At 39.4% G+C, this 23,887-nt stretch overlaps 1 protein-coding gene and 1 pseudogene across 11 annotated transcripts in view; both read left to right on the top strand.

Moving 5' to 3' along the window:
• METTL8 (methyltransferase 8, tRNA N3-cytidine) overlaps positions 1-23,887 on the top strand; it is a 134,777-nt gene that overhangs the window by 41,778 nt on the left and 69,112 nt on the right. For 10 of the 11 annotated variants that reach the window (XR_008482132.2, XR_013518882.1, XR_013518883.1 and 7 more), the window contains one exon: positions 2,134-2,288. Coding sequence is in view for 5 of the 11 variants with exons in the window: in XM_002749359.6 (XP_002749405.2) it covers positions 2,134-2,288 (155 nt within the window). In the remaining 6 variants the exon portion in view is untranslated. Of the gene's footprint in view, positions 1-2,133; positions 2,289-23,887 lie in introns of those variants that run through there. The other variant, XM_035304558.3, reaches the window with a different exon arrangement.
• LOC103793736 (histone-binding protein RBBP4 pseudogene) lies at positions 11,242-22,074 on the top strand (annotated as a pseudogene).

Consider the following 23,887-nt stretch of genomic DNA (forward strand, 5'->3'; position numbering starts at 1 on the left):
ATTTTATGAATACTATTCACTGCACAAAGAGCCCTAAAAATAATTTTGCAGGTAGGATTTATGGAACACTGATAGTCTTATGTGAAACATCGGCAGGCAAAAAGAACAAAGGCACATCAGGGTAAAGGTGGTAGTAGGCAGAGCGTTTCATTTCATTTGCCTCCACCAAAGGAGAATTTGCATTTACTGGAGAAGGAAAACAAGTAAGAAACAGAAGCATCTGCACTAGCTGTTGAAGGTTTCATTTCTCATCACTGTTAGTCACATTTGAATGGAACCATTACACTCTTGTTGGTATGTACAACTATGCCCTCACTTTTTTTTTCCCAAAAGGAAAATCTTGAATTTTATTTTTAAAAGTTATTTTAAAAATAATTATTTTTAAATGAAGGGAAGAAAATAATTATAGGAATAGAAGATAATTATTAAAATTAAAAGTACAAAGAGCTGTATTTGACCTTCCGCAGTTCATTGTGGAATTGACAGTCTTAAACCTATTCATTTTCAGTAGGGTGGTGGAGAGTGTACAGTATATGGCATTTTACTCCTTATAGCACCTCCGGTAATCTGTGATACATATTACATACATACACCTTTTAGCATCTGTTTCCACCTGACAGCTGACAGCATTAGACTGAATGTTGTGATGAACAAGAAATGTCAAGCAGTATTACAGTGGTTTCTTATTGGAAAAAGTAAGCTCCTTAGAGCTTTTTTAAAATACTTTTCCATCAAGATTTTAAAGTGACATATTTACAAGTACATAATTAAGATGACATACTCTTTAAATGTTAGTTATTCTTCTAGAAATGGAGATGGATTTGGGCTAATCAGCAGATCAGCAGATGATTATTCTCTTGAGCTAGGGTGTAAGCATGCTTTTTTTTTTTGCTTTTTATAAGACAGGGTCTTGCTCTGTCACCCAGGCTGGAATGCATTGGCCCGATCATGTCTCCATGTCTCACCACAGCCTCGACCTCTGGGCTCAGCCTCTCGTGTAGCTGGAACCACAGATGTGCACCACCATCCCTGACCAATTTTTTAAATTGTTTTGTAAGAGACAGGGTCTCATTCACTATGTTGCCCAGGCTGGTCTCGAACTTTTGGATTCAAGCAACTCTATCCCCCTTGGCCTCCCAAAGTGTTGGGATTATAGGTGTGAGCCACTGCACCTGACCTTAAGCGTGCATTTTTGTTTTGTTTTGTTTTGTTTTGAGACAGAGTCTCATTCTGTTGCCCAGGCTGGAATGCTGTGACAAGATCTCGGCACACTGCAATGTCCACTTCCTGGGTTCAAGTGATTCTCTTGCCTCAGCCCCCAAGTACCTGGGATTACAGGAGCTCACCATCACGCCCAGACTTTTTTTGTATTTTTAGTAGAGTTTGGGTTTCCCTACGTTGGCCAGGCTGGTCTCAAACTCCTGACCTCAAGTGATCCACCCACCTCGGCCTCCCAAAGTACTGGGATTATAGGCATGAGCCACTGTGCCCAGCAAAGCATGCATATCATTCAGGGAAATCTATTTTGCATCCATATTACTGACTATTCTTAGATATATATGTATACAGGATGGTTAGAATTAAGAATTGCCAAAATTCTGTCTTAGTATAATATTTATTTATTTGACTGATTTTCAGATTATTCAGCTCAGCACAGAGAATAAGATTTATAGGTTTGTTTTCTTTTCTTTTTTATATAGGTTTGTTTTCTTATTTTTCTGCCACACTTGGGATTTTGGTCTAGTGGTCACAAAATATTTTCTAGAAATATATTTTCCTAGAATTACCCCCCCCCAAATAAAATTACTTAAAAAAAAAAAACTCTCTTTAGTACACCAAATTCAGATTTTGGACTTACATGCTTTGAACATATGCTAAAAATTAAGCAAATAAAATCTCTAACAAAGCAAAGTTGATCATATGGCTTTCAGAAAAATTCCAGCCAGTGTTGCCCACCCTAAATATTTCTTTCCCATCTCTTGGCCTGAATATACTTCAGGGGAGAAGCTGTTACACTCATCTTCCGTTAAAAAGTTTCTAGTGTTCATGTGCTTTAGAACCAGATTTTGGTTATTAGATAAACAATATACTGTTTAATCTATGTTGACTAATTAATCATTTATAACTTTTCAGGTGCTGCATAGGATGAATATGATTTGGAGAAATTCCACTTCTTGTCTAAGGCTAGGAAAGGTGCCACAGAGATACCAAAGTGGTTACCACCCAGTGGCCCCTCTGGGATCAAGGATTTTAACTGACCCAGCCAAAGTTTTTGAACACAACATGTGGTGAGTTTTCTTTTTAAGCCTTATATTATGTGTGTTTCTTAAGTATCGCCAGTGGTATTATTTTCATTTAGAACTAAGAAAGGATTTTTAAAGCTGATGACCTAACTGATGTTGTAGAGGTCCAAAAGCTAGGGTAACCGATCCTGACTGAAATGTTGTTGATTCTGAATTTCATTGCAAATGGAATTGGAAAAGAGAAACTTCCCATGTGCTTTTAGTAGCTTTGAAGTTCTTATGGGTCCTTCATGCTTACCTCTGATCTTGATTTGCCGGCTGTCAATGGGTTGGGGTGAGGACTCTTTCCTAGGTGAGGCCCTCCTCCTGCTCCACAGTCCTTTCCCTCTTTTTCATACTTGTCAACGGGCAAATATGTGTTGGCACCTGTAGTTTACTGAGCACCAAGGAGATCACATTGATATGATTCTTGTCCATGCTTTTAGGAAATCCACACTATTTGGAAAGATCGATGTTTATAGAAAAAGCTGATAATTACCCATACAAGGCAGTAAGTTGTCAGTGCTCAGTGAGTGTTACAGGCTATATGCCGTATGAGAACAACTTGGTAATGCAAAACCACTTCTGTTTGGGCATAGGAAGATTTCTTAAAGTGAGGGAAAACTGAGATTAGGATTACATACAGGCATACCTCAGAAATGTTGTGGGATTCGTTGAGACCACTGCAATAAAGCAAATACTGCAATAAAGTGAGTCGCACACATTTTTTGGTTTCCCAATGCATATAAAAGTTATGTTTACACTATGCTGTAGTCTCTTAAGTGTACAATGGCATTATGTCTAAGAAACCAATATACAAACCTAATTAAAAAGTAATTTGTTGCTAAAAAATGCTAACAGTCATCTGAGCCTTCAGTGAGTCATAATCTTTTTGTTGGCAGAGGGTCTTACCTCAATGTTGATGGATGCTGACTGATCAGGGTGGTGCTTGGAGTGGCTATGGCAGTTTCTTAAGAAAACAATGGAGTTTGCCTCATCAGCTGACTCTTCCTTTCATGAAAGATTTTTCTGTAGCATGTGATGCTGTTTGACAGCATTTTACCTACAGTAGAACTTTCAAAATAAGTCAGTCCTCTCAGATCCTGCCACTGTTTTATCAACTAAGTATATGTAATATTCTAAATATTCTTTGTTATAATTTCCACAATATACACAGTGTCTTTACCCCCAGTAGATTCCATCTCAAGAAACTACTTTCTTTGCTCATCCCTACAGAGGAACTCCTCATCTGTTCCAAGTTTTATCATGAGATTGCAGCAATTCAGTCACATCTTTAGGCCCCACTTTTAATTCTAGTTCCCTTGCTGTTTCCACCATATCTGCAGTTACTTTTTCCACTGATTGGAACCCCTCAGAGTCATCCATGAGGGTTAGAATCAGCTTCTTCCAAAATCCTATTGATGTTATTATTTTGACCTCCTCCCATGAATCACAAATGTTCTTAATGGCATGTAGATTGGTGAATCCTTTCCAGAATGTTTTCAGTTCACTTTGCCCAAATCCATTAGAGGAATTATTATTTATGGCAGCTATAGCCTTATGAAATGTAGTTCCTAAATAAGCCTTGAAAGTTGAAATTACTCGTTGATCCATGGGCTGCAGAACAGATATTTTGTTAGGCATGAAAACAACATTAATACCCTTATACATTTCCATCAAACTCTGGGGTGACAAGGTATATTGTCAGTGAGCAGCAGTATTTTGCAATTCCTTTTTCTGAGCATTAGGTCTCAACAGTGGGCTTAAAATGTTCAGTAAACCATGCTGCAAACAAATGTATTGTCATCCAGGCTTTGTTGTTTCATTTATAGAGTACACGCAGAGTAGATTCCGCATAATTTTTAAGGGCCCTAGGATTTTGGAATGGTAAATAAGCACTGGATTCAGCTTAAAGTCACCAACTGCATTAACCCCTAACAAGAGAGTCAGCCTGCCCTTTGAAGCTTTGAAGCCAGGCATTGACTTCTTTCTGACTATGAAAGACTTAGATGACATCTTCCAATAGAAAGCTGTTTTATTTACATTGAAAATTTGTTTTTTAGTGTAACCACCTTCATCAGTGATCTTTGCTGGATCTTCTGGATACTTGATGCTACAGCTTCTCCATCAGCACTTACTGCTTTGCTTTGCACTTTTATGCTATGGAGATGGCTTCTTTCCTTAAACCTTATGAACCAACCTCCACTAGCTTCACTTTTCTTCTGCAGCTGCATCATCTCTCTGAGCCTTCATAGAATCAAAGAAAGTTAGGGCCTTGCTCTGGATTAGGCTTTGGTTTATGGGAATATTGTGGCTGGTTTTTATCTTTTATGTAGACCAGTAAAACTTTCTCCATATCAGGAATACTGTTTCACTTACTTTTCATTCTGTATTCACTGGAGTAGCATCTTTTTTTTTTTTTTGAGAAAGGGAGACTGTCACCAAGCTGAAGTGCAGTGGTGTGGTCACAGTTCACTGCAGCTTCAACCTCCTGGGTCAAGTGATTCTATGACCTCAGCCTCCCAGGTAGCTGGGACTATAGGCATACACCACCGTGCCTGGCTAATTTTTTTATTTTTTACAGAGGTTGGGTTTCACCATGTTGCCCAAGCTGGTCTTGAACTCCTGAGCTCAAGTGATCTTCCCAGCCTAGGCTTCCAAAGTGCTGGGATTACAGGCATGAGCCACTGCACTCAGCCTGGAGTAGCATCTTTAATTTCCTTTAAGAACTTTTCTTTGCATTTCACAACTTGACTGGTACAAGAGGCATAGATTTTGGCCTGTCTCAGCTTACAATCGGCCTTCCTTACTAAGCTTAATCTTTTCTAGCTTTTGCTTTAAAGTGAGAGATATATAACTCTTCCTTTCAGTTGAACACATAGAGGCCATTGTAGGGTAACAACTGGCCTCATTTCAATATTTTTGTGTTTCAGGGAATAGGGGAGCCTGAAGAGAGGGAAAGACACAGGGAAAGCCAGGTCAGTGGAGCAGTCAGAACATACATAACATTTATCAATTAAGTTTGCTGTTTTATATGGGTATGGTTCATGGTGCTCTAAAACCATTACAATAGTAACATCAAAGATCACTGATCATAGATCATAACAGATATAATAATAATGAAACAGTTGGAAATATTACAAGAATTACCAAAATGTAACAGAGACATGAGGTGAGCACATGCTGTTGAAAAAATGGTGCCGATAGACTTGCTCAATGCAGGATTGCCACAAACCTTCAATTGGTAAAAAAATGCAGTAACTGTAAAGAGTGATAATGCAAAGCACAATTATACAAGGTATGCCTCTATTTATATTGCCTTCAGCACATGGCACAATGCCTGACACACAAATATTTGTTGAATTAATGTTTTGACTAGGTAAACTGAAATAAAGACATTCTAGGTGGATAGAAAATCATAAAGCACTGAGATGAGGAAATGTTAGTTATTTTCAGGAGACAGGGCACAGGATAGTTTGCCTTAAGAAAGGCTTTTCTAGGAGACTGGTGAAAGATAAGGTTGGAATGACATAGGCCAGATGAGGGAGAGGGGTAGGTTTAGGATTGTGCATGGTCCTGAATTCATAGCTGAAGTATAAGGCATTATAGAGCCACTGAAGATAAATGACATTATACTTAGTGTATTAAGTGTATGTATTTGGTAACACCATACTAGACTGATTAGCAGGGGGAATTAGAAGCAGGAAAGGGCCAGTGAGCAAGAGATCATGACAGAAGAATAAATAGAACTTGGTGCTTGTGCAGAATAAAGGAAAAGGAAGAAGTTGACTCTGAAGTTTTGATCTTAAGTAAATGATAGAAACTGGAAAATCAAGAGGTAAATTTATTTGTTTTATTTTGGAAGAAAGATGGCATTTAGACATTTTGGATAGGCTTTGTGAGCAGGACATTCAGGTGTGAATGTCCAGCACATAGACACTGCTGCTGGGAAAAGGGAGAGTGGTCAGAGCTAAAGAAGTCAAGTTGGGTATGAATCTGCAGACAAAACTGTTATCAGACTAGCCTCTGGAATAGCATCTATGGAGCTAGGAAAGGGATTCATAGGCTTTTTATGTTTTTATTGTAAATGAATCTCAATTTTGAAAGAGAATACATTGACTTTTTAATTACTTAGTTCTGCACTATACAGTATGGTAGCCACTAGCCACATGTGGTTATTGAGCACTTAAAATACATTACTAACTGGGTTGAATTGAGATGTGCTGTAAGATTTTAAAAACTTAGTACAAAAAATCAGGTAAACAATCTCATTAATAATTTTTATATTGAATTATACATTAAAATGGGTGGATATTTGGATATATGTATTAAATTTTATATATGCACACACATACATATATGAACACGTTTGTGTGTGTATATATATATGTATATATATGTAAATTTTTTTTTTTTTAAACAGTCTCACTCTGTCACCCAGGCAATCTCAGCTCACTGCAACCTCTGCTTCCCAGGTTCAAGCAATTCTCCTGCCTCAGCCTCCTGAGTAGCTGGAATTATAAGCATGCACCATTGAAATGGGAAATGTTCCCATGTCCCCTTCACAGGGCGTGCAGTCAGGGTGTGGCTTGCTTCTTTAGTGCCCTGCTGCTGAACTCTCTAGGGGAACATACAGACAGGCAGGCTGTAGGGCTCTGACCCCATGGCAGTCTCCAGGGGTGAACGTTTACAGCTCCTGAAACCCCAGTGGTCGTGTGTTACAGGGTGCTCTTTTAGTTTAGCCATCCTTAGGCAGTTTGTGTTAGTCAGCTCAATCAAGACCCCTGCTTTATCACAGACAGAGGGCTTTCTGTATCCTGGGGTTCTTGCCTTGGTGTACTGGAAGAATCGGATCACATGTAATCTTGGAGAATGAGTGCAAGGTTTTATTGAGGGGAAGTAGCTCTCAGCAGATGGGAGAGCCAGAAGGGAGATGGTTTTCCTCTGGAGTAGAGCAACTTAGTGGACTGGACTCTCCTCAGACTGCTCTGGCCAAACTTTGCATCCTTCTGCTAGTCAGTGGCTTGCCAATATGCAGGTGCCTGCTTATATGCGTCTCAATATCCAGCCGCCTGTTTTTCTACCTGCTGGGGTCTCAGGGGGTTTTATAGGCATAGGATTGGGGCATGGCAGGCCAGGGCAGTCAGGAAATGCAACATTTGGGCAGGAAACACCTGTCCTTACCTAGGTCTGTGTGAGTGGAGCACTAGCCAGGGACCACGTCCTCCTCTACCCAGCACTTCCCTTCCTCCCTTCGGTATCATTTAAAGAGACCATGCTCTTTCCTTCCATATTGCTACCATGCCCAGCTAATTTTTGTTTTTGTTTTTTTTTTTTTTAGAAGAAGAAGGGGAAAAAAAGAAAAAGAGGGAAAAAGGAATATTACTTCATTCCTAAAATGGTTTTCAATAATGGCCGATCAATATTTTGAGTGTTTAAAGTGGTTAATGCATATTTTATGTGTTTAAAATGGAGACCTCTATTGTGTTTATTTGTTCTGGCTCTGAGTTCAAGTCCTGGATATCGTTATCAATTTGTTGTCTCGTTGAATCTAAATCTCATTATGTGTCTTATGTATCTGGGTGTTAAGATCTCTTATTGTTGCATTAATCCTTTTACCCTTGCATCCTTGTAGCTTTGAAATCTATTTTATTAAGTGTGAGAATTGCAACTCCTGCTTTTTATTTATTTATTTTTGCTCTCCATTTGGTTGGTGAGTTTTTTTCCATCCCCTTGTTTTGAGTCTTTGTATATCTTTAGATATATCGTTAGATTTTGTGGATAATGTATATTTTGTGTGTTTAAAATGGAGAGCTCTATTGAGTTTATTTGTTCTGGATCTTAGTTCCAGTCCCGGATATCGTTATCAATTTTCTGTCTCGTTGAATCTAAATCTTATTATGGGTCTTATGTATCTGGGTGTTAAGATCTCTTATTATTACATTAATCCTTGTATCCTTGTAGCTTTGAAATCTGTTTTGTCAAATGTGAAAATTGCAACTCCTGCTTTTTATTTATTTATTTTTGCTCTCCATTTGGTTGGTACGTTTTTTTTTCCAACGCTTTATTTTGAGTCTATGTAAATCTTTGGATATACTGTTAGATTTTGTCTGTATCTTTTGATTGGGAGATTTGGTCGATTTAAATTTAGGGTTGCTGCCGTTTGATATTAACTGGCTATTTTGTCCTTTCATTGATAAAAATTCTTCTTTATGTTAATGCTCTTTACTTTTTGGTGTATTTTTAGAAAGGGTCATACTGGTTGTTCCTTTCTGTGTATAGTGCTTCTTTTAGAAGTCCTTGTAAAGCAGGCCTGGTGGTAATAAAATCTCTGAGTACTTGCTTGTTCCTAAAAAATTTTATTTTTCCTTCAAATGTAAAGCTTAAATTGGCAGGATATGAAATTCTGGGCTGAAAGTTCTGTTGATTAAGTATATTGAATATTGGCCCCCACTCTCTTCTAGCTTGTAGGGTTTCCACTGAGAGATCTGCTGTAAGCCTAATAGGCTTACCTTTATGGGTAACTTGATCTTTCTCTCTGGCTGCCCTTAATATTTTCTCCTTCGTTTCGATCTTGGTGAATCTAACGATTATGTGCCTTGGGGTTGGTCTTCTTGAGGAATATCTTTGTGGTGTTCTCTGTATTACCTGGGGTTGAATAGTGTCCTGCTTTGCTAAATTAGGAAAATTTTCCTGGATAATGTCCTGGAGAGTATTTTCCAGCTTGAATTCATTCTCTCCGTCACATTCAGGTACACCAATCAAGCGTATATTAGGTCTTTTCACATAGTCCCATATTGCTTGGAGACTTTGCTCATTCCTTTTTATCCTTTTTTCTCTATTCTTGTCTTGTTGTTTTGTTTCATTAAGTTGATCTTCGACCTCTGATACCCTTTCTTCTGCTTGATCCATTCGGCTGTTTAAGCTTGTACATATTTCACTAAGTTCTCATGTTGTATTTTTCAACTCCATAAGTTCATTTGTATTCCTCTCTATATTGTCTATTCTTTTCAACATTTCATCTAACCTTTTTTCCAAGTTCTTAGTTTCTTTACATTGGGTTAGAACGAGTTCCTTTAACTCCCAGAAGTTTCTTATCATCCACCTTTTAAAGCCTACTTCAGATAATGGAACACAGTCCTTTTCCATCAGGGCTTGTTCCGTTACTGATGAGTCCTTTTCCATCAGGGCTTGTTCGGTTGCTGATGAGTCCTTTTCCATCAGGGCTTGTTCTGTTGCTGATGGGTTCTGATTTTGAGTATACTCGGCCTTCTTAGGCTGTTTTTTTCCCTTCATTGTAGATGAACCGCCTTTCTAATTAGTTTTCTGAGTCGACGTCCGACTTATTGATTCCCAGTGTTGGGATCCGAGCAACCCACTGTGGCAGCCTAAATAGCAGCGGTAAGACTGATGGTGCTCTTCTGCCCGGGAATCTCTGGTCTGGCTTCCCTCTTGAGTCCGCAACAAGCGGCTCTGACTTCCCGGAGCTCCAAACCCCGGTCAGTAGGGGAAGCAGTCCCGTTGGCTCTGCATGAAGAGCTGCTGCGCCTAGACGCCGGCAAAACCGCTGCGGCGGCCACAAGAGTCTCGCTGGCGACCCGTGGGGCTCCTCCACTGGGAATCGGCTGATCGGTGAGTGACGAAAATTTGTCTAAAAGTGTGGCGTCGTCTCGTTCTCTGGGCTTTCACTGGGAGCTACAATCCTGAGCTGTTAGTGGTCGGCCATCTTTCAATTTTTGTATTTTTTTGTAGAGACAAGGTTTTGCCATGTTGGCCAGGCAAGTCTCAAACTCATGACCTCAGGTGATCTGCCCACCTCGGACTCCCAAAGTGCCAAGATTACAAGCTTGAGCCACTGTACCTGGTGTGAATAAAATGTATTTTTAAAATTAATTTCACCTCTTTATTTTCACTTTTCTTTATCATGGCTACTAGACATTTTAAAACTACATATGTAGTTCACATTATACTTTTTTGGACAGCTGCTCCATTAAACCATGTTGACTACCATCACCGATATGGATAGTTATCGCATGCTATAAGATGAAATGGGCCCTTTGCCAGTCAATTAAATCTCCAGAGCAACTTCTGATCTTAGGCAAGCTCCTCATTTACCAACTTTTTTGTTTTCTTCATTAGACCTTAGTGATTTAGCTAACTATATTCTCTTTTTCCATCTGCTACCACCTGCTCTCTTGCCTGAGCTGTTTTGTCATAGACTCTCAGGAAAGCAAGGATCATCTGGTCCAGCGCTTCTCAAACACGGACTAGCTTTGGGCTGGCTGCACGAGAATCCTTCAGGGAGTTACTTTTTCAGTAGGTCTAGAGGTATGGCCCAGGAATTTCTAACTTGAAAAAGCTCTTTTAGTAATCCTGTTGAGGAGCTAGGTTTGGGAACCCTTGATTCAGTCCAGTGGTTTTTACACTTTTCTTTAGCAACAGAACTTTTTTCAAATGAAACTTTAACATGGAATCCTAGGATTAAAAAGGTAAAAGCAAACCTTCCCTGAATGAAGTAGGCATAGAGGCCTGGAGCATCATCAGCACCACTTCCTTTTCCTCTCCCGCTTCTCTTCACTTACTCTAGGGCCTAGAGGACCCTTAGGGCTCTGTTACTCAGTTTGAAAAACATTGATCTAGTCTAGACAGCCATCCATCACCATAGCATACCCCCTAAGGGGGTTGGCCAGTCTGCACTGGCCACCCGTGGTGAACTCCCTACCAACACAGATACATATTGTAATAGGAGTAATAAAAATTGTTTCACCTAGGGAAGAGGAAGGTATTTGATTCACATTATCTTCCCACGCACCTTTTTTTCTTCTTTTTTTTTCCTTAAAGAGATTTGTAAATTAAACGAAAACTGGTTTGTTCTCCCCATCCTTCAAGTCCAAAATTCTGTTCAAAAGTTTTTGTTTTCTTCCTTATTTTCTCCTTTATATTTAAGAATAGTGTTTCCTCTCTTGCTGAATTTTATTTTATTTTATTTTTGAGATAGAGTCTTGCCCTGTCACCCAGGCTGAAGCACAATGGCACCATATGGCAATTTTTAAGTGTGTGTGTGTGTGTGTGTGTAGAGGAGGGGTCTTTCCATGTTGCTCAGGCTGGCCTTAGACTACTGGCCTCAAGCAGTCCTCCTGCCTTGGACTCCCAAAGTGCTGGGATTACAGTCAGGAACCACCAGACCCAGCCTGAATTTGATTTTTTTTGTGTCTCTCCACCCCCATGTCCGAATTTGATTTCTTTAAAGATGTTTCTAGAAAAGTACATGCCAGTTTTCTCTCAGAAATGTTGCTCAGAATTATCTACAGTTCATTTTTCCATTTAGCCTTTGGTTTGTAAGGATGATTTACTCTCTATATGACCATATTTTAAAAAAAATTAAGAAAAAATAAAGATACCCTTTTTTGTTTAGTTTCTAATATCCTGAGAAAGTTTTGTCTTCCAGATTCTGGATATTTGTATTATTAGTACTTATATCTGCTTATAGTCTTTTACCTACTTACTAAATAAATAAATAAATAAATAAATAATTTAAAGACAGCATCTCGCTCTGTCACCAGACTGGATGGAGTGCAGTGGCACAATCATGGCTCATTGTAGCTTTCACCTCCTTGGCTCAAGTGATCCTCCTGCCTTAGCCCCCCAAGTAGCTGAGATTACAGGTCTGTGCTACCATGCCTGTCTAATTTTTAATTTTTTTGTGGAGATGAGGTCTCACTGTGTTGCCCAGACTGGTCTTGAACTCCTGGGCTGAAGCAATCGTCCTGACTCAGCCTTCTAAAATGCTGAGATCACAGGAATGAGCCACCACAGTTGATCTAGTCTTTCCTTTTTCATTTGTTTGTTTGTTTGAGACAGGGTCTTGCTCTCTTGCCCAGATGGGAGTGCAGTGGCATAGTCATAGCTCACTGCAGCTTCAACCACCTGGGCTCAAGTGATACTCCCACCTCAGCCTCCCAGGTAGCTGGAACTACAGGCATGTGCCACCATGCCTGGCTAATTTTTTATATTTTTAGTATAGATGGGGTTTCGCCATGTTGCCCATGCTGGTCTTTAACTCCTAGGCTCAAGTGATCCACTTGTCTTGGCCTCCCAATGTGCTGGGATTACAGATGTGAGCCTCTGCACCCAGCCATTCTGGATATTTCATAGATATGGAATCATACAATGTGACCTTTTATGTCTGGCTTCTTTCACTTAGCATAATGTCTTAGAGGTTCCTATACCAGCCGGGCGCGGTGGCTCACGCCTGTAATCCCAGCACTTTGGGAGGCCAAGGCGGGTGGATCATGAGGTCAAGAGATCGAGACCATCCTGGTCAACATGGTGAAACCCTGTCTCTACTAAAAATACGAAAAATTAGCTGGGCATGGTGGTGTGTGCCTGTAATCCCAGCTACTCAGGAGGTTGAGGCAGGAGAATTGCCTGAACCCAGGAGGTGGAGGTTGCCATGACCTGAGATCGTGCCGTAGTACTCCAGCCTGGGTAACAAGAGCGAAACTCCGTCTCAAAAAAAAAAAGAGGTTTCTATACCTTGTAGCATGTATTGGCACTTTGTTCTTTTTATGGTTGAATGATAAATCACAGTTGGTTTATTTATTCATTTACTGATAGACATTTGGGCTGTTCTCCCGTTTTGCCTCTTGTGAATAGTGCTGCTATGAACATGGGCGAACTATATTCTTGTTTGGATCTCTGCTTTCATTTCTTTGGAATATGTACCCAGGAGTGGAATTGAAGGGTCATATGGTAATTCTGTGTTTAAGTTTTTGAGAACCTCAAACTGTTTTCCATAGTGACTGAACCATTTTATATTCTGCCTATTGTCTTTTAATTATACTTAGTACCTTTATCAATTTTCAAGGGTGCTGACAGGAAACGAAGTTCAAAATCCTTTTGAGACATGGCGCAGAGATCTGTCTATATACAGCAACTTACACAGTTATTTGGAAAAATCATTCCGTATTCCACACTGTTCTTGGTTTAAGCATATAGGAACTTTCCAAGGATCTCAGCCATTTATAAGGAAGCGCTAAGCATTTGTGTTGTATGACTACATCAGCTAGGCAATTGGCATGCTCCACAGTAAGAAACACTTTCCATCATGGAACAGCGCATATGTATATAACCTATACATATATATAAAACAGGGAAAAAAGTTTCCAGTACAGTTTTTACCATGTACAGTGTGGACCAGTATTTTCCATTTATTCTATTCTACTGTTTCTATTGCTTTTTCAAGGGTTGCTTAGACTAACTAAATTGATTTCATGACTCACCAAGGTTTATGACCTTTAGTTTAAAAAGCACTGAGCTAAGTCTTTCTCTATAGATCCAAGGTAAGACCTGTGTGTTGCAACATGACTTCTATTTTGTAACCCACTTAAATAATAGTTTCCAGAATCTCAATGAAGAATTCTTCATTGGCCGGATGTGGTGGCTCACGCCTATAATCCCAACACTTTGGGAGGCCGAGGCGGGTGGATCACGAGGTCAAGAGATTGAGACCATCCTGGTCAACAAGATGAAACCCCGTCTCTACTAAAAATACAAAAATTAGCTGGGCATGGTGGTGCGTGCCTGTAGTCCCAGCTACTTGGGAGGCTGAGGCAGGAGAATTGCTTGAACCCAGGAGGCGGAGGTTGTGGTGAGCCGAGATCGTGCCATTGCACTCCAGTCTGGGTAACAACAGCGAAACTCCGTCTCAAAAAAAAAAAAAAAAAAAAAAAGAATTATTATATAATTTCCCTTATATAATAATTGTACTTATCATCTGATTCCTCTTGCCCTGTTTCATACATAGTTCTTTTTGTTTTTGACATGCTCAATACAGGTGTGTTTTGTTGTTATTGTTTTGGGGGTTTTTTTTGTTGTTGTTTTTTGAGATGGAGTCTTGCTCTGTCTTCAGGCTGGAGTGCAATGGCTCGATCTCAGTTCACTGCAGTCTCCACCTCTCGGGTTCAAGCGATTCTCCTGCCTCAGCCTCCCAAGTAGCTGGGATTACAGCGCCTGCCATCATGCCCGGCTAATTTTTTGTATTTTTAGTAGAGATGGAGTTTTGCCATGTTGGCCAGGCTGGTCTCGAACTCCTGACCTCAGATGATCCACCCGCCTTGGCCTCCCAAAGTGCTGGGATTATAGGTGTGAGCTGCTGTACCTGATCCAGATGTGGATTTTTTTTGTAGTTTTCTTTTCTTTCTTTTTTTCTTTTTTCTTTTTCTTTGAGTTCCAGGACACATGTGCAGAATATACAGGTTTGTTACATAGATATACATGTGCCATTGTGGTTTGCCGCACCTATCAACCCATCATCTAGGTTTTAGGCCCTGCATGCATTAGGTATTTGTCCTAAAGCTCTCTCTCCCCTTGCCCTTCATGCCCTGACATACCCCTGTGTGTCGTTGTTCCCTCCAGGGAGGCAGAGGTTGCAGTGAGCCGAGATCATGCCACTGCACTCCAGACTGATGACAAAGTGAGACTCTGTCTCAAAAAAAAAAAAAAATCCTTGCTATTTCTCCATAGCCTCACCAGAATCTATTGTTTCCTTTTTAATAATCATGATTCTGGCTGGGGGCAGTGGCTCATGCCTGTAATCTTAGCACATTGGGAAGCCGAGGCAGGTGGATCACCTGAGGTTGGAAGTTCGAGATCAGCCTGACCAACATGGAGAAACCCTGTCTCTACTAAAAATACAAAATTAGCCGGGTGTTGTGGTTCATGGCTGTAATCACAGCTACTCAGGAGGCTGAGGCAGGAGAATCACTTGAACCCGGAGGTAGAGCTTGTGGTGAGCCGAGATCACGCCATTGCACTCCAGCCTGGGCAACCAGAGCAAAACTCCATCTAAAAAAAAAAAAATGCCATTCTGACTGGCATGAGATGATATCTCATTGTAGTTTTGATTTTTTTTTCTCTACAATGAAAGCTAATACAGTGGCTAAACCATGGACTTCAGAATTTTTTTAAAAAAATCCAAATCTAAACAGCCATGTGAATCTCAGAAAGATTTTTTTTTCTTTTCTTAATTTTATTTTAGTAGTTTCTGGAGAACAGGTGGTTTTTTGTTACATGGATATGTTCTTTAGTGGTGATTTCTGAGATTTTGGTGCACCTGTCACCTGAGCAGTGTACACTGTACCTAATATGGAGTCTTGTATACCTCACACCCCTCCCACCCTTCTCCCTGAGTCCCCAAAGTCAATTCTGTCATTCTTATGCCTTTGCATTCTCATAGCTTAGCTCCCACTTATAAGGGAGAACACATGATATTTGGTTTTCCATTCCTGAGTTACTTCACTTAGAATAATGGTCTCCAGTTCTATCCAAGTTGCTGCAAAGGCTTTTATTTTATTCCATTTTATGGCTGGGTAGTATTCCATAGTGTGTATATACTACATTTCCTTTATCCACTTGTTGGTTGATGGGCATTTAGATTGGTTCCATATTTTTGCAATTACAAATTGTGCTGCTGCAAACATGCATGTGCATGTGTGGTGTTTGTTTTTTGTTTTCCATATAATGACTTCTTTTCTTTTGGGAGATACCAGTAGTTGGATTGCTGGATCAAATGGTAGTTCTGCTTTTAGTTCTTTAAGGAATCTCCATACTGTTTTCCATAGTGATTGTACTAGTTTACATTCCCACCAGCAGTGTAAAAGTGTTTCCTTTTCACCACATACATGCCAACATTTATTATTTTCTATTTTTTTATGGCCATTGTTGCAGGAGTAAGGTGGTATCTCATTGTGGTTTTCATTTGCATTTCCCTGATAACTAGTGATGCTGAATATTTTTTTCATGTTTGTTGACTGTACATCTTCTTTTGAGAATTGTCTATTCATGTCCTTTGCCCACTTTTTGATGGGATTATATGCTTTATTTCTTGCTGATTTGTTTGAGTTCCTTGTAGATTCTGGGTATTAGTCCTTTGTCAGATACATAGTTTACAAATATTTTCTCCCACTCTGTGGGTTGTTTGTTTATTCTGCTAATTATTTCTTTTGCTTTGCAGAAGGCTTTTAGTTTACCTAGGTCCCATTTATTTATTTTTGTTTTTGTTGCACTTGCTTTTGGGGTCTTAGTCATGAATTTGTTGCCTAAGCCAACGTCTAGAAGAGTTTTTACAATGTTATCTTCTAGGATTTTTATGGTTTCAAGTCTTAGATTTAAATCTTTGGAAACAATAGAGGCCTCACATGTAGAGCCAGCGCTTGCAGCCTCCCTGCCCCTCCTGCAATGCTTGACCCCAGGATTCCCCCCACTCGCTTTCTCGCCCTGGCCGACAAGGAACCAGCCTTCGATGACGCAGTGAAAGAACGAGTGATTAACGAGGAGTACAAAATATGAAAAAAGAACACTCCTTTTCTTTATGATTTGGTGATGAACCATGCTATGGAGTGGCCCAGCCTAACTGCCCAGTGGCTTCCAGATGTAACCAGACCAGAAGGGAAAGATTTCAGCATTCATCGACTTGTGCTGGGGACACACACATTGGATGAACAAAACCATCTTGTGATAGCCAGTGTGCAGCTCCCTAATGATGATGCTCAGTTTGATGCATCACACTATAACAGTGAGAAAGGAGAATTTGGAGGTTTTGGTTCAGTTCGAGGAAAAATTGAAACAGAAATCAAGATCATCCATGAAGGAGAAGTAAACAGGACTCATTATATGCCCCAGAACCCTTGTATCATTGCAACAAAGACTCCTTCCAGTAATGTTCTTGTCTTTGACTATAAAAAACATCCTTCTAAACCCGATCCTTCTGGAGAATGCAACCCAGATTTGCGTCTCCATGGACATCAGAAGGAAGGCTATGGGCTTTCTTGGAACCCAAATCTCAGTGGGCACTTGCTTAGTGCTTCAGATGACAACACCATCTGCCTGTGGGACATCAGTGCCATTCCAAAGGAGGGAAAAGTGGTGGATGCGAAAACCATCTTTACAGGGCATACAGCAGTAGTAGAAGATGTTTCCTGGCATCTGCTCCATGAGTCTCTGTTTGGGTCAGTAGCTGATGATCAGAAACTTATGATTTGGGATACTCGTTCAAACAATACTTCCAAACCAAGCCACTCAGTTGACGCTTACACTGCTGAAGTGAACTGTCTCTCTTTCAATCCTTATCATGAGTTCATTCTTGCCACAGGATCAGCTGACAAGACTGTTGCTTTGTGGGATCTGAGAAATCTGAAACTTAAGTTACGTTCCTTTGAATCACATAAGGATGAAATATTCCAGGTTCAGTAGTCACCTCACAATGAGACCATTTTGGCTTCCAGTGGTACTGATCGCAGACTGAATGTCTGCGATTTAAGTAAAATTGGAGAAGAACGATCCCCAGAAGATGTAGAAGATGCGCCACCAAAGTTGTTGTTTGTTCATGGTGGTCATACTGCCAAGATATCTGATTTCTCCTGGAATCCCAATGAGTCTTGAGTGATTTGTTCTGTATCAGAAGATAATATCATGCAAGTGTGGCAAATGGCAGAGAACATTTATAATGATGAAGACCCTGAAGGAAGCATGGATCCGGAAGGACAAGGGTCCTAGATATATATGTCTTTACTTCTTGTGATTTTAGATTCCCCTTTTTTCTTCTCAACCCTGAGAGTGATTTAACTTTGGTTTTGAGACACAGACTTTGTTCAGCTATCCCTCTATATAATAGGTACCACCAGTAATGCTATTAGCCCAAACAGTAGGTGTTTTCTAAATTGGGGGCTTGATTCAGCAAAGCCATAGACTTACATTGAAATTTTCTTCAGGAATTTTCTAGTAACAAACCCAGGTCTAAAGTAGCTACAGAAAGGGGAATATTATGTGTGATCATTTTTCTTAAGCTATATCCCCAAGTTTTTCAGACTCATTTAAGTAAAGGCTAGAATAAATAAGGAATAGAGCCAAATGAGGTAGGTGTCTGAGCCATGAAGTATAAATACTGAAACTTGTCACTTTTATTCAGGAAATAGGGAAGATTCAAGTCATATAGATTCCTACTCAAATCTTGACACCTGACATCGCAGGATGCACATTTTCATAGATAGACCAGTTTCTTCTTGGTTTCTTCAGTTAAGTCAAAACTACATGTTCCTCTTTCCCCATATATCTTTGCTTGTTAGTATAGTTCTTGAGCTGTTTTCATGTTGTTTCTTACCTTTCTGTGAAATGGTGTTTTTGTTTTTTAACTTGGGATCACCAAGTTGTAAAGATGTATGTTTTTACCTGAGAGTTATACCACAGGTAGACAGTCAAGTTGAGAAGAGTGAATCAATAACTTGTATTTGTTTGAAAAATTAAATTAATCCTTGATAAAAGTTGCTTTTTTTTTAGGAGTTAGTCCTTGAACACTAGTTTGATGCCATTTTGGGTGACCTGTTTCACCAGCAGGCCTGTTACACTCCATGACTAACTGTATAAGTGCTTAAAATGGAATGAATTGCTTTTCTACATTAAATAAATAAATAAATTTTTGATCCATCTTGGGTTGATTTTTGCGTAAGGTGAGAGATGAGGGTCCATTCTTCTATATGTGGCTTGTCTGTTATCCCAGGACCATTTATTAAATGGAGTGTCCTTTCCCTAGTTCATGTTTTTGTATATTTTGTTGAAGATTAGTTGGCTGTAAGTATTGGCTTTATTTCTGAGTTCTATGTTCTGTTCCATTGGTCTATATGCCTATTTTTATACCAGCACTATGCTGTTTTGGTAACTAAAGCCTGATAGTATAGTTTGAAGTTGGGCAATATGATGCCTCCAGATTTATTTTTGCTTAGTGTTGCTTTGGCTATATAGGCTCTTTTTTGGTTCTATATAAATGTTAGGATTGTTTTTCCTATTTCTATGAAGAATGATGATGGTATTTTGATGGGAATTGCATTGAATCTCTAGATTGCTTTTGGCAGTATGGTAATTTTTACAATATTGATTCTACCCATCCATGAGCATGGGATGTGTTTCCATTTGTTTGTGCCATCTGTGATTTATTTCAGCAGTGTTTTGTAGATTTCCTTGTAGAGGTCTTTCACCTCCTTGGCTAAATATATTCCTAAGTATTTTATTTTTTTGCAACTTTCATAAGAGGGATTGAGTTCTTGAGTTGATTCTCAGCTTGGCCATTGTTGGTGTGTAGCAGTGTTCCTGGTTTATGTACATTGATTTTGTATCCTGAAACTTTACTGAATTCATTTATCAGACCTAGGAGCATTTTGGAAGGGTCTTTAGGATTTTCTATGTATATAATCATATTATCGGCAAACAGTGACAGTTTGACTTCCTTTTTTCCAATTTGGATGCCCTTTATAATAAGTGTAAATACAGTGAAGTCCAAAGGAATTCAGGATAGGAAGAGCAGGTAGAATTTAACCTGAGTTTTGAAGGATAAGGAGTATTTAAATAGTGAAGATAATGTTTTAGACAAGTGGTAGTATGAATAAAGATGTGGATTTGGGAATAAATACAAGAGATATATTCAAACCAAGCAAATAGATCAGCCCAGTTGGAAGAGAGACTTCATACTTTGAAACTGGATGAGTGATGTGATAAAAGGAAGTATTTGGGAATATTAATTTGGCTCTGTTGCTCAAGATCCTTAGAGTTAATTATTATAGAACATGAAGTGATATCCTTTATCCCCAGCACTTTTTGTATATTGATAATGTGCCCATCACTGAGCTAGGTTCTATAGTATACCCAAGAGTGGACTAAGAGAAGATCACTGCTCTAAAGGATCTCTAGTCTATTTCACAAATAAACTGAAGCCTTCCAGGCAAAGAAGATGGGATGAATCTGAAACATAGAGTATTCTTCCTCCAACCAGTTGAATAAGAAATAGTAAAAACAAGCAGCACTCTTCCAACAGCAACCCCAAAAAGTTCATAAACATGGAAAATTAGTGACCCAGAGAAGAAATTGTAGATTCTTGTGTGGCTTTGAGTGGCTCTTAACCCTAACTGTATCCCTTAGAAGCAATACTAGGGAAAGAAATTTTGCTGGCAAAACCTAAGGTTTCTTAGGCAGCCTTGGCAAAGGTTGGAAAAGAACCCTTTAAAATAAGTGTTCTTACTGACTGCAGTAGAATTTGAGGTCTCAGCAGAGCAAACCAGAGGGCTCACCATTTTTTAGGGTACCATGTTGAATTGAGGAACCTATCCAAAGACCAGCAGAAACTTTTTTTGGGAATAGGGCACATACCAAGTAAGTAAGTGAACCTAGCACAGGACTTAATGCAGGGAGAAAAAGGCAGACCCAGTTTTTCAGCTTTTACTTGGAGAAAGCCAAGGTGCAACTTTCTTCAGCCATCCTACATTCAGGTTCAGTTGACACCAGCTGCTTTCACATGCCTCACAACTTCAACCACAATGAGATCAAACTGGTAAGACCTGAGGTGCGCCAATGAGGAAGTTGGTGCCACATCTGCCCTGTCTGCCCAGAACCTGATAGATCCCTGGATCTGTCTCTAAAAATAGTTGATGATACCACCAAGGCAACTGACAACTGGAATGGTAAGGATTACAGTGATACAGACCATTCAGGACAGGTAGGCCCAGATTCAGATGGTACCTTCTGCCTCTGCCATCATCGCCAAAGCCCTCAAGGAACTACCCAGAAACAGAAAGAAGCAGAAAACCATTAAGCATAATGGAAACAACACTTAATGAGATCGTTGACAGTGCCTGATAGATGTGTCAATGATTTTGGACAGAGAGCTCCCTGAAACTATAAAGAGATCCTGGGGACTGCTCAGTCTGTACTGCAGTGTTCGTTGCTGCTACTGTCATGGCAGCATAGATGACATCAACAGTGCTGCAGTTGAATGCCCAGCTAGTTAAAAACTACAAGAAAAATGTTTTAGAAAAGGATCATTTGACAAAACCAAAAAGCAGATCCAGACCCTCATAAAGGCTGTCTACTGCCCAATGGAGTCCATCAGTACCCCAACTCTCTCCTGCTATAGAAAAATGCAGAAAATACATAAGTCTAGTCTTTGAAATGAAGCCTACAGGGAAAGATAAGCAGGTCTCTAGAAAAGGTTAGGTGTCAGGGAGAATTCACCTGCAAAATAATAGAAAAGAAGGAATGATAAAGAATCTAGAATGCATTGTAAATTCATTTGTATTTTCTAATATTTTATATAAACAGAATAATATAATATGTATTATCTTTTTGTCTGACCTCTCTTAGCATAATTATTTTGAGATTTATCTATGTTGTCACATGTATCAATAGTTTGTTCCTTGTTACTGTTGATAAAAGATTCATAATCAGAATAAATGTAAAACTCTCAAAATTCAATAGTAAGAAAGCAAAGGACCCAGTAAAAATGAATGAAAAATTTTAAGATACTTCACCAAAAAAGATAGACAGATGGTAAATAAGCACATGAAAAGATGCTAAATATAATTAGTCCTTAGAAAAGTTCAGATGAAAGGCACAATGAAATACCACTGCACACCTATTAGAATAGCTAAAAGTACTGAGCTTACCAAGTGTTGATAAGGATGTAGAGGAACTGGAACTTTCATACACTGCTGGTGGGAAAATAAAACAGTGTAACCATTTTGAAATACAACTTCGCAGTTCGTTTGTTTTGGTTATGTTTTTAGTAACCACTATACTAACAAGGAACTTGGCAGTTTCTTTAAACATATACCTATTTATTGATATACAACATAGATGAATTTCAGAATAATTATGCTGAGTGAAAGAAGTTAGAAATAAAGAGTACATACAATGCTTTCTTGTACTGTACTAGAAAATGCTAACTAATATATAGAGACAGAAGGCAGATCACTGGTTGCTAGTGGTGGAGGTGGGTGGGGAGAAGGGGAGGAGTGGGAGGGAGGAATTACAAAGGGGCACAAGGAAACTTGAAGGGGACGGACATGTTCATTTTCTTGATTATGGTGAAAGTTTCTTAAGTGTCTACATGTATTAAAACTTACCAACTTGTTACACTTTGAATACAGTTTAGTGTATGTCAGTTACACCTCATTAAAACCTTTAAAAGACAGTTACATCCATACATTGGAAAATAATGTAGCAGTTAATAAAATGAGAGATCTAAGTATACTGATATCAAGAGATGGCTATGATACATCATTAAATGAAAAGAGCAAGCTGAAGAGAAGTATCTCCAGTATGACCTCATTTTTGTTAAGGAATTCTTGTATCAGTGCTACATATATATACACTTTTGCTTTTATTATTTTATTTTATTATTATTACTTTTTTTTTTAGACAGAGTCTCACTCTGTTGCCCAGGTTGGAGTGCAATGGTGCAATCTTGGTTTACTGTAACCACCCTCGGGTTCAAATGATTCTCCTGCTTCGGCCTTCCAAGTAGCTGGGATTACAGGCACCTCCCACCATGCCCGGCTAATTTTTGTATTTTTAGTAGAGATAGGGTTTCACCATGCTGGCTAAACTGGTCTTGAACTCTTCTTTGAGGCCAAGGCAGAGGGATCACCTGAGTTCTGGAGTTCAAGACTAGCTTAGCCACCATGCCCAGCCCACATCTTTGCTTTTATATAGAGAGAAAAGTCTGGAAAGGTCCACATTATTCTGATACTGGTATTTATCTCAAAGATGGGAATGGGGATGAGAGGGAGGGTAGAGATGAAACTATTTTATATGCATTGATATTGAGTTTTAATTTTTAAAGAATGGCCCCTCTTTATGTACCTATTTCCCATCTTGCTATCTACCTGATGATAAATTCTGTATTCATTAATACTGATTCCAACTTCTCAAAAATTTTGAGTTCTACCAAATCTTCCTCATCTTTGTGTCCCCAGTTCACAGGCCCAGTGCCTGATAGATAGAGGTTCCCACTAAATATTTAATGAGGGAGATGGGTGCTGGTTTCTTCAGCAGCTGTGACCTCCATCCCATGTATACAGAAATAGAAAGGCATTGGCTCTATGTGTTTTTTGTTAGTCACACAAGTAAGAAACTTAGGCAGGCATGGTGGCCTATTCATGCCTATAATCTCAGCAGTATGGGAGGCCAAGGCAGGAGGATCACTTGAAGCAGGAGTTGGAGACCAGCCTGGACAGCGAAGCAAGACCCTCTCTCTACAAAAAAGAAATTTTTAATTAAAAAAATATAAAAATTAGCTGGGTGCAGTGGTATGCACTTAGTTCCAGCTACTCAGGAGGCTAAGGCAGAAGGACTGCTTGAACTCAGGAGTTTGAGGCTATCAAAGGTTTTTTTCAAAGGCTAAAAAGGTTTTTTTTTTTTAAACTTTGTTATGGGCTGGGCATGGTGGCTCAAATCTTTAATTCCAGCACTTTGGGAGGCTAAGGTGGGCAGATCCTGAGGTCAGGAGTTTGAGACCAGCCTGGCCAACATGATGAAACCCTGTCTCTACAAAAATTAGCTAGGCGTGGATCCCAGCTACTCAGGAGACTGAGGCAAGAGAATTGCTTGAATCCGGGAGGTGGAGGTTGTAGTGAACAGAGATGGTGCCACAGTACACCAGCTTGGGTGACAGAGTGAGACTCTGTCTCAAAAAATAAATAAATCATGAAAAATGAAAACAAAACAAAAACTAATTTACTAATAACAGTAACCAACTGAAATATTCATTATAGCCAAAAAGA

Source organism: Callithrix jacchus, chromosome 6 (genome assembly GCF_049354715.1).
Source record: "Callithrix jacchus isolate 240 chromosome 6, calJac240_pri, whole genome shotgun sequence".
NCBI classification, from domain to species: Eukaryota; Metazoa; Chordata; class Mammalia; order Primates; family Cebidae; genus Callithrix; species Callithrix jacchus.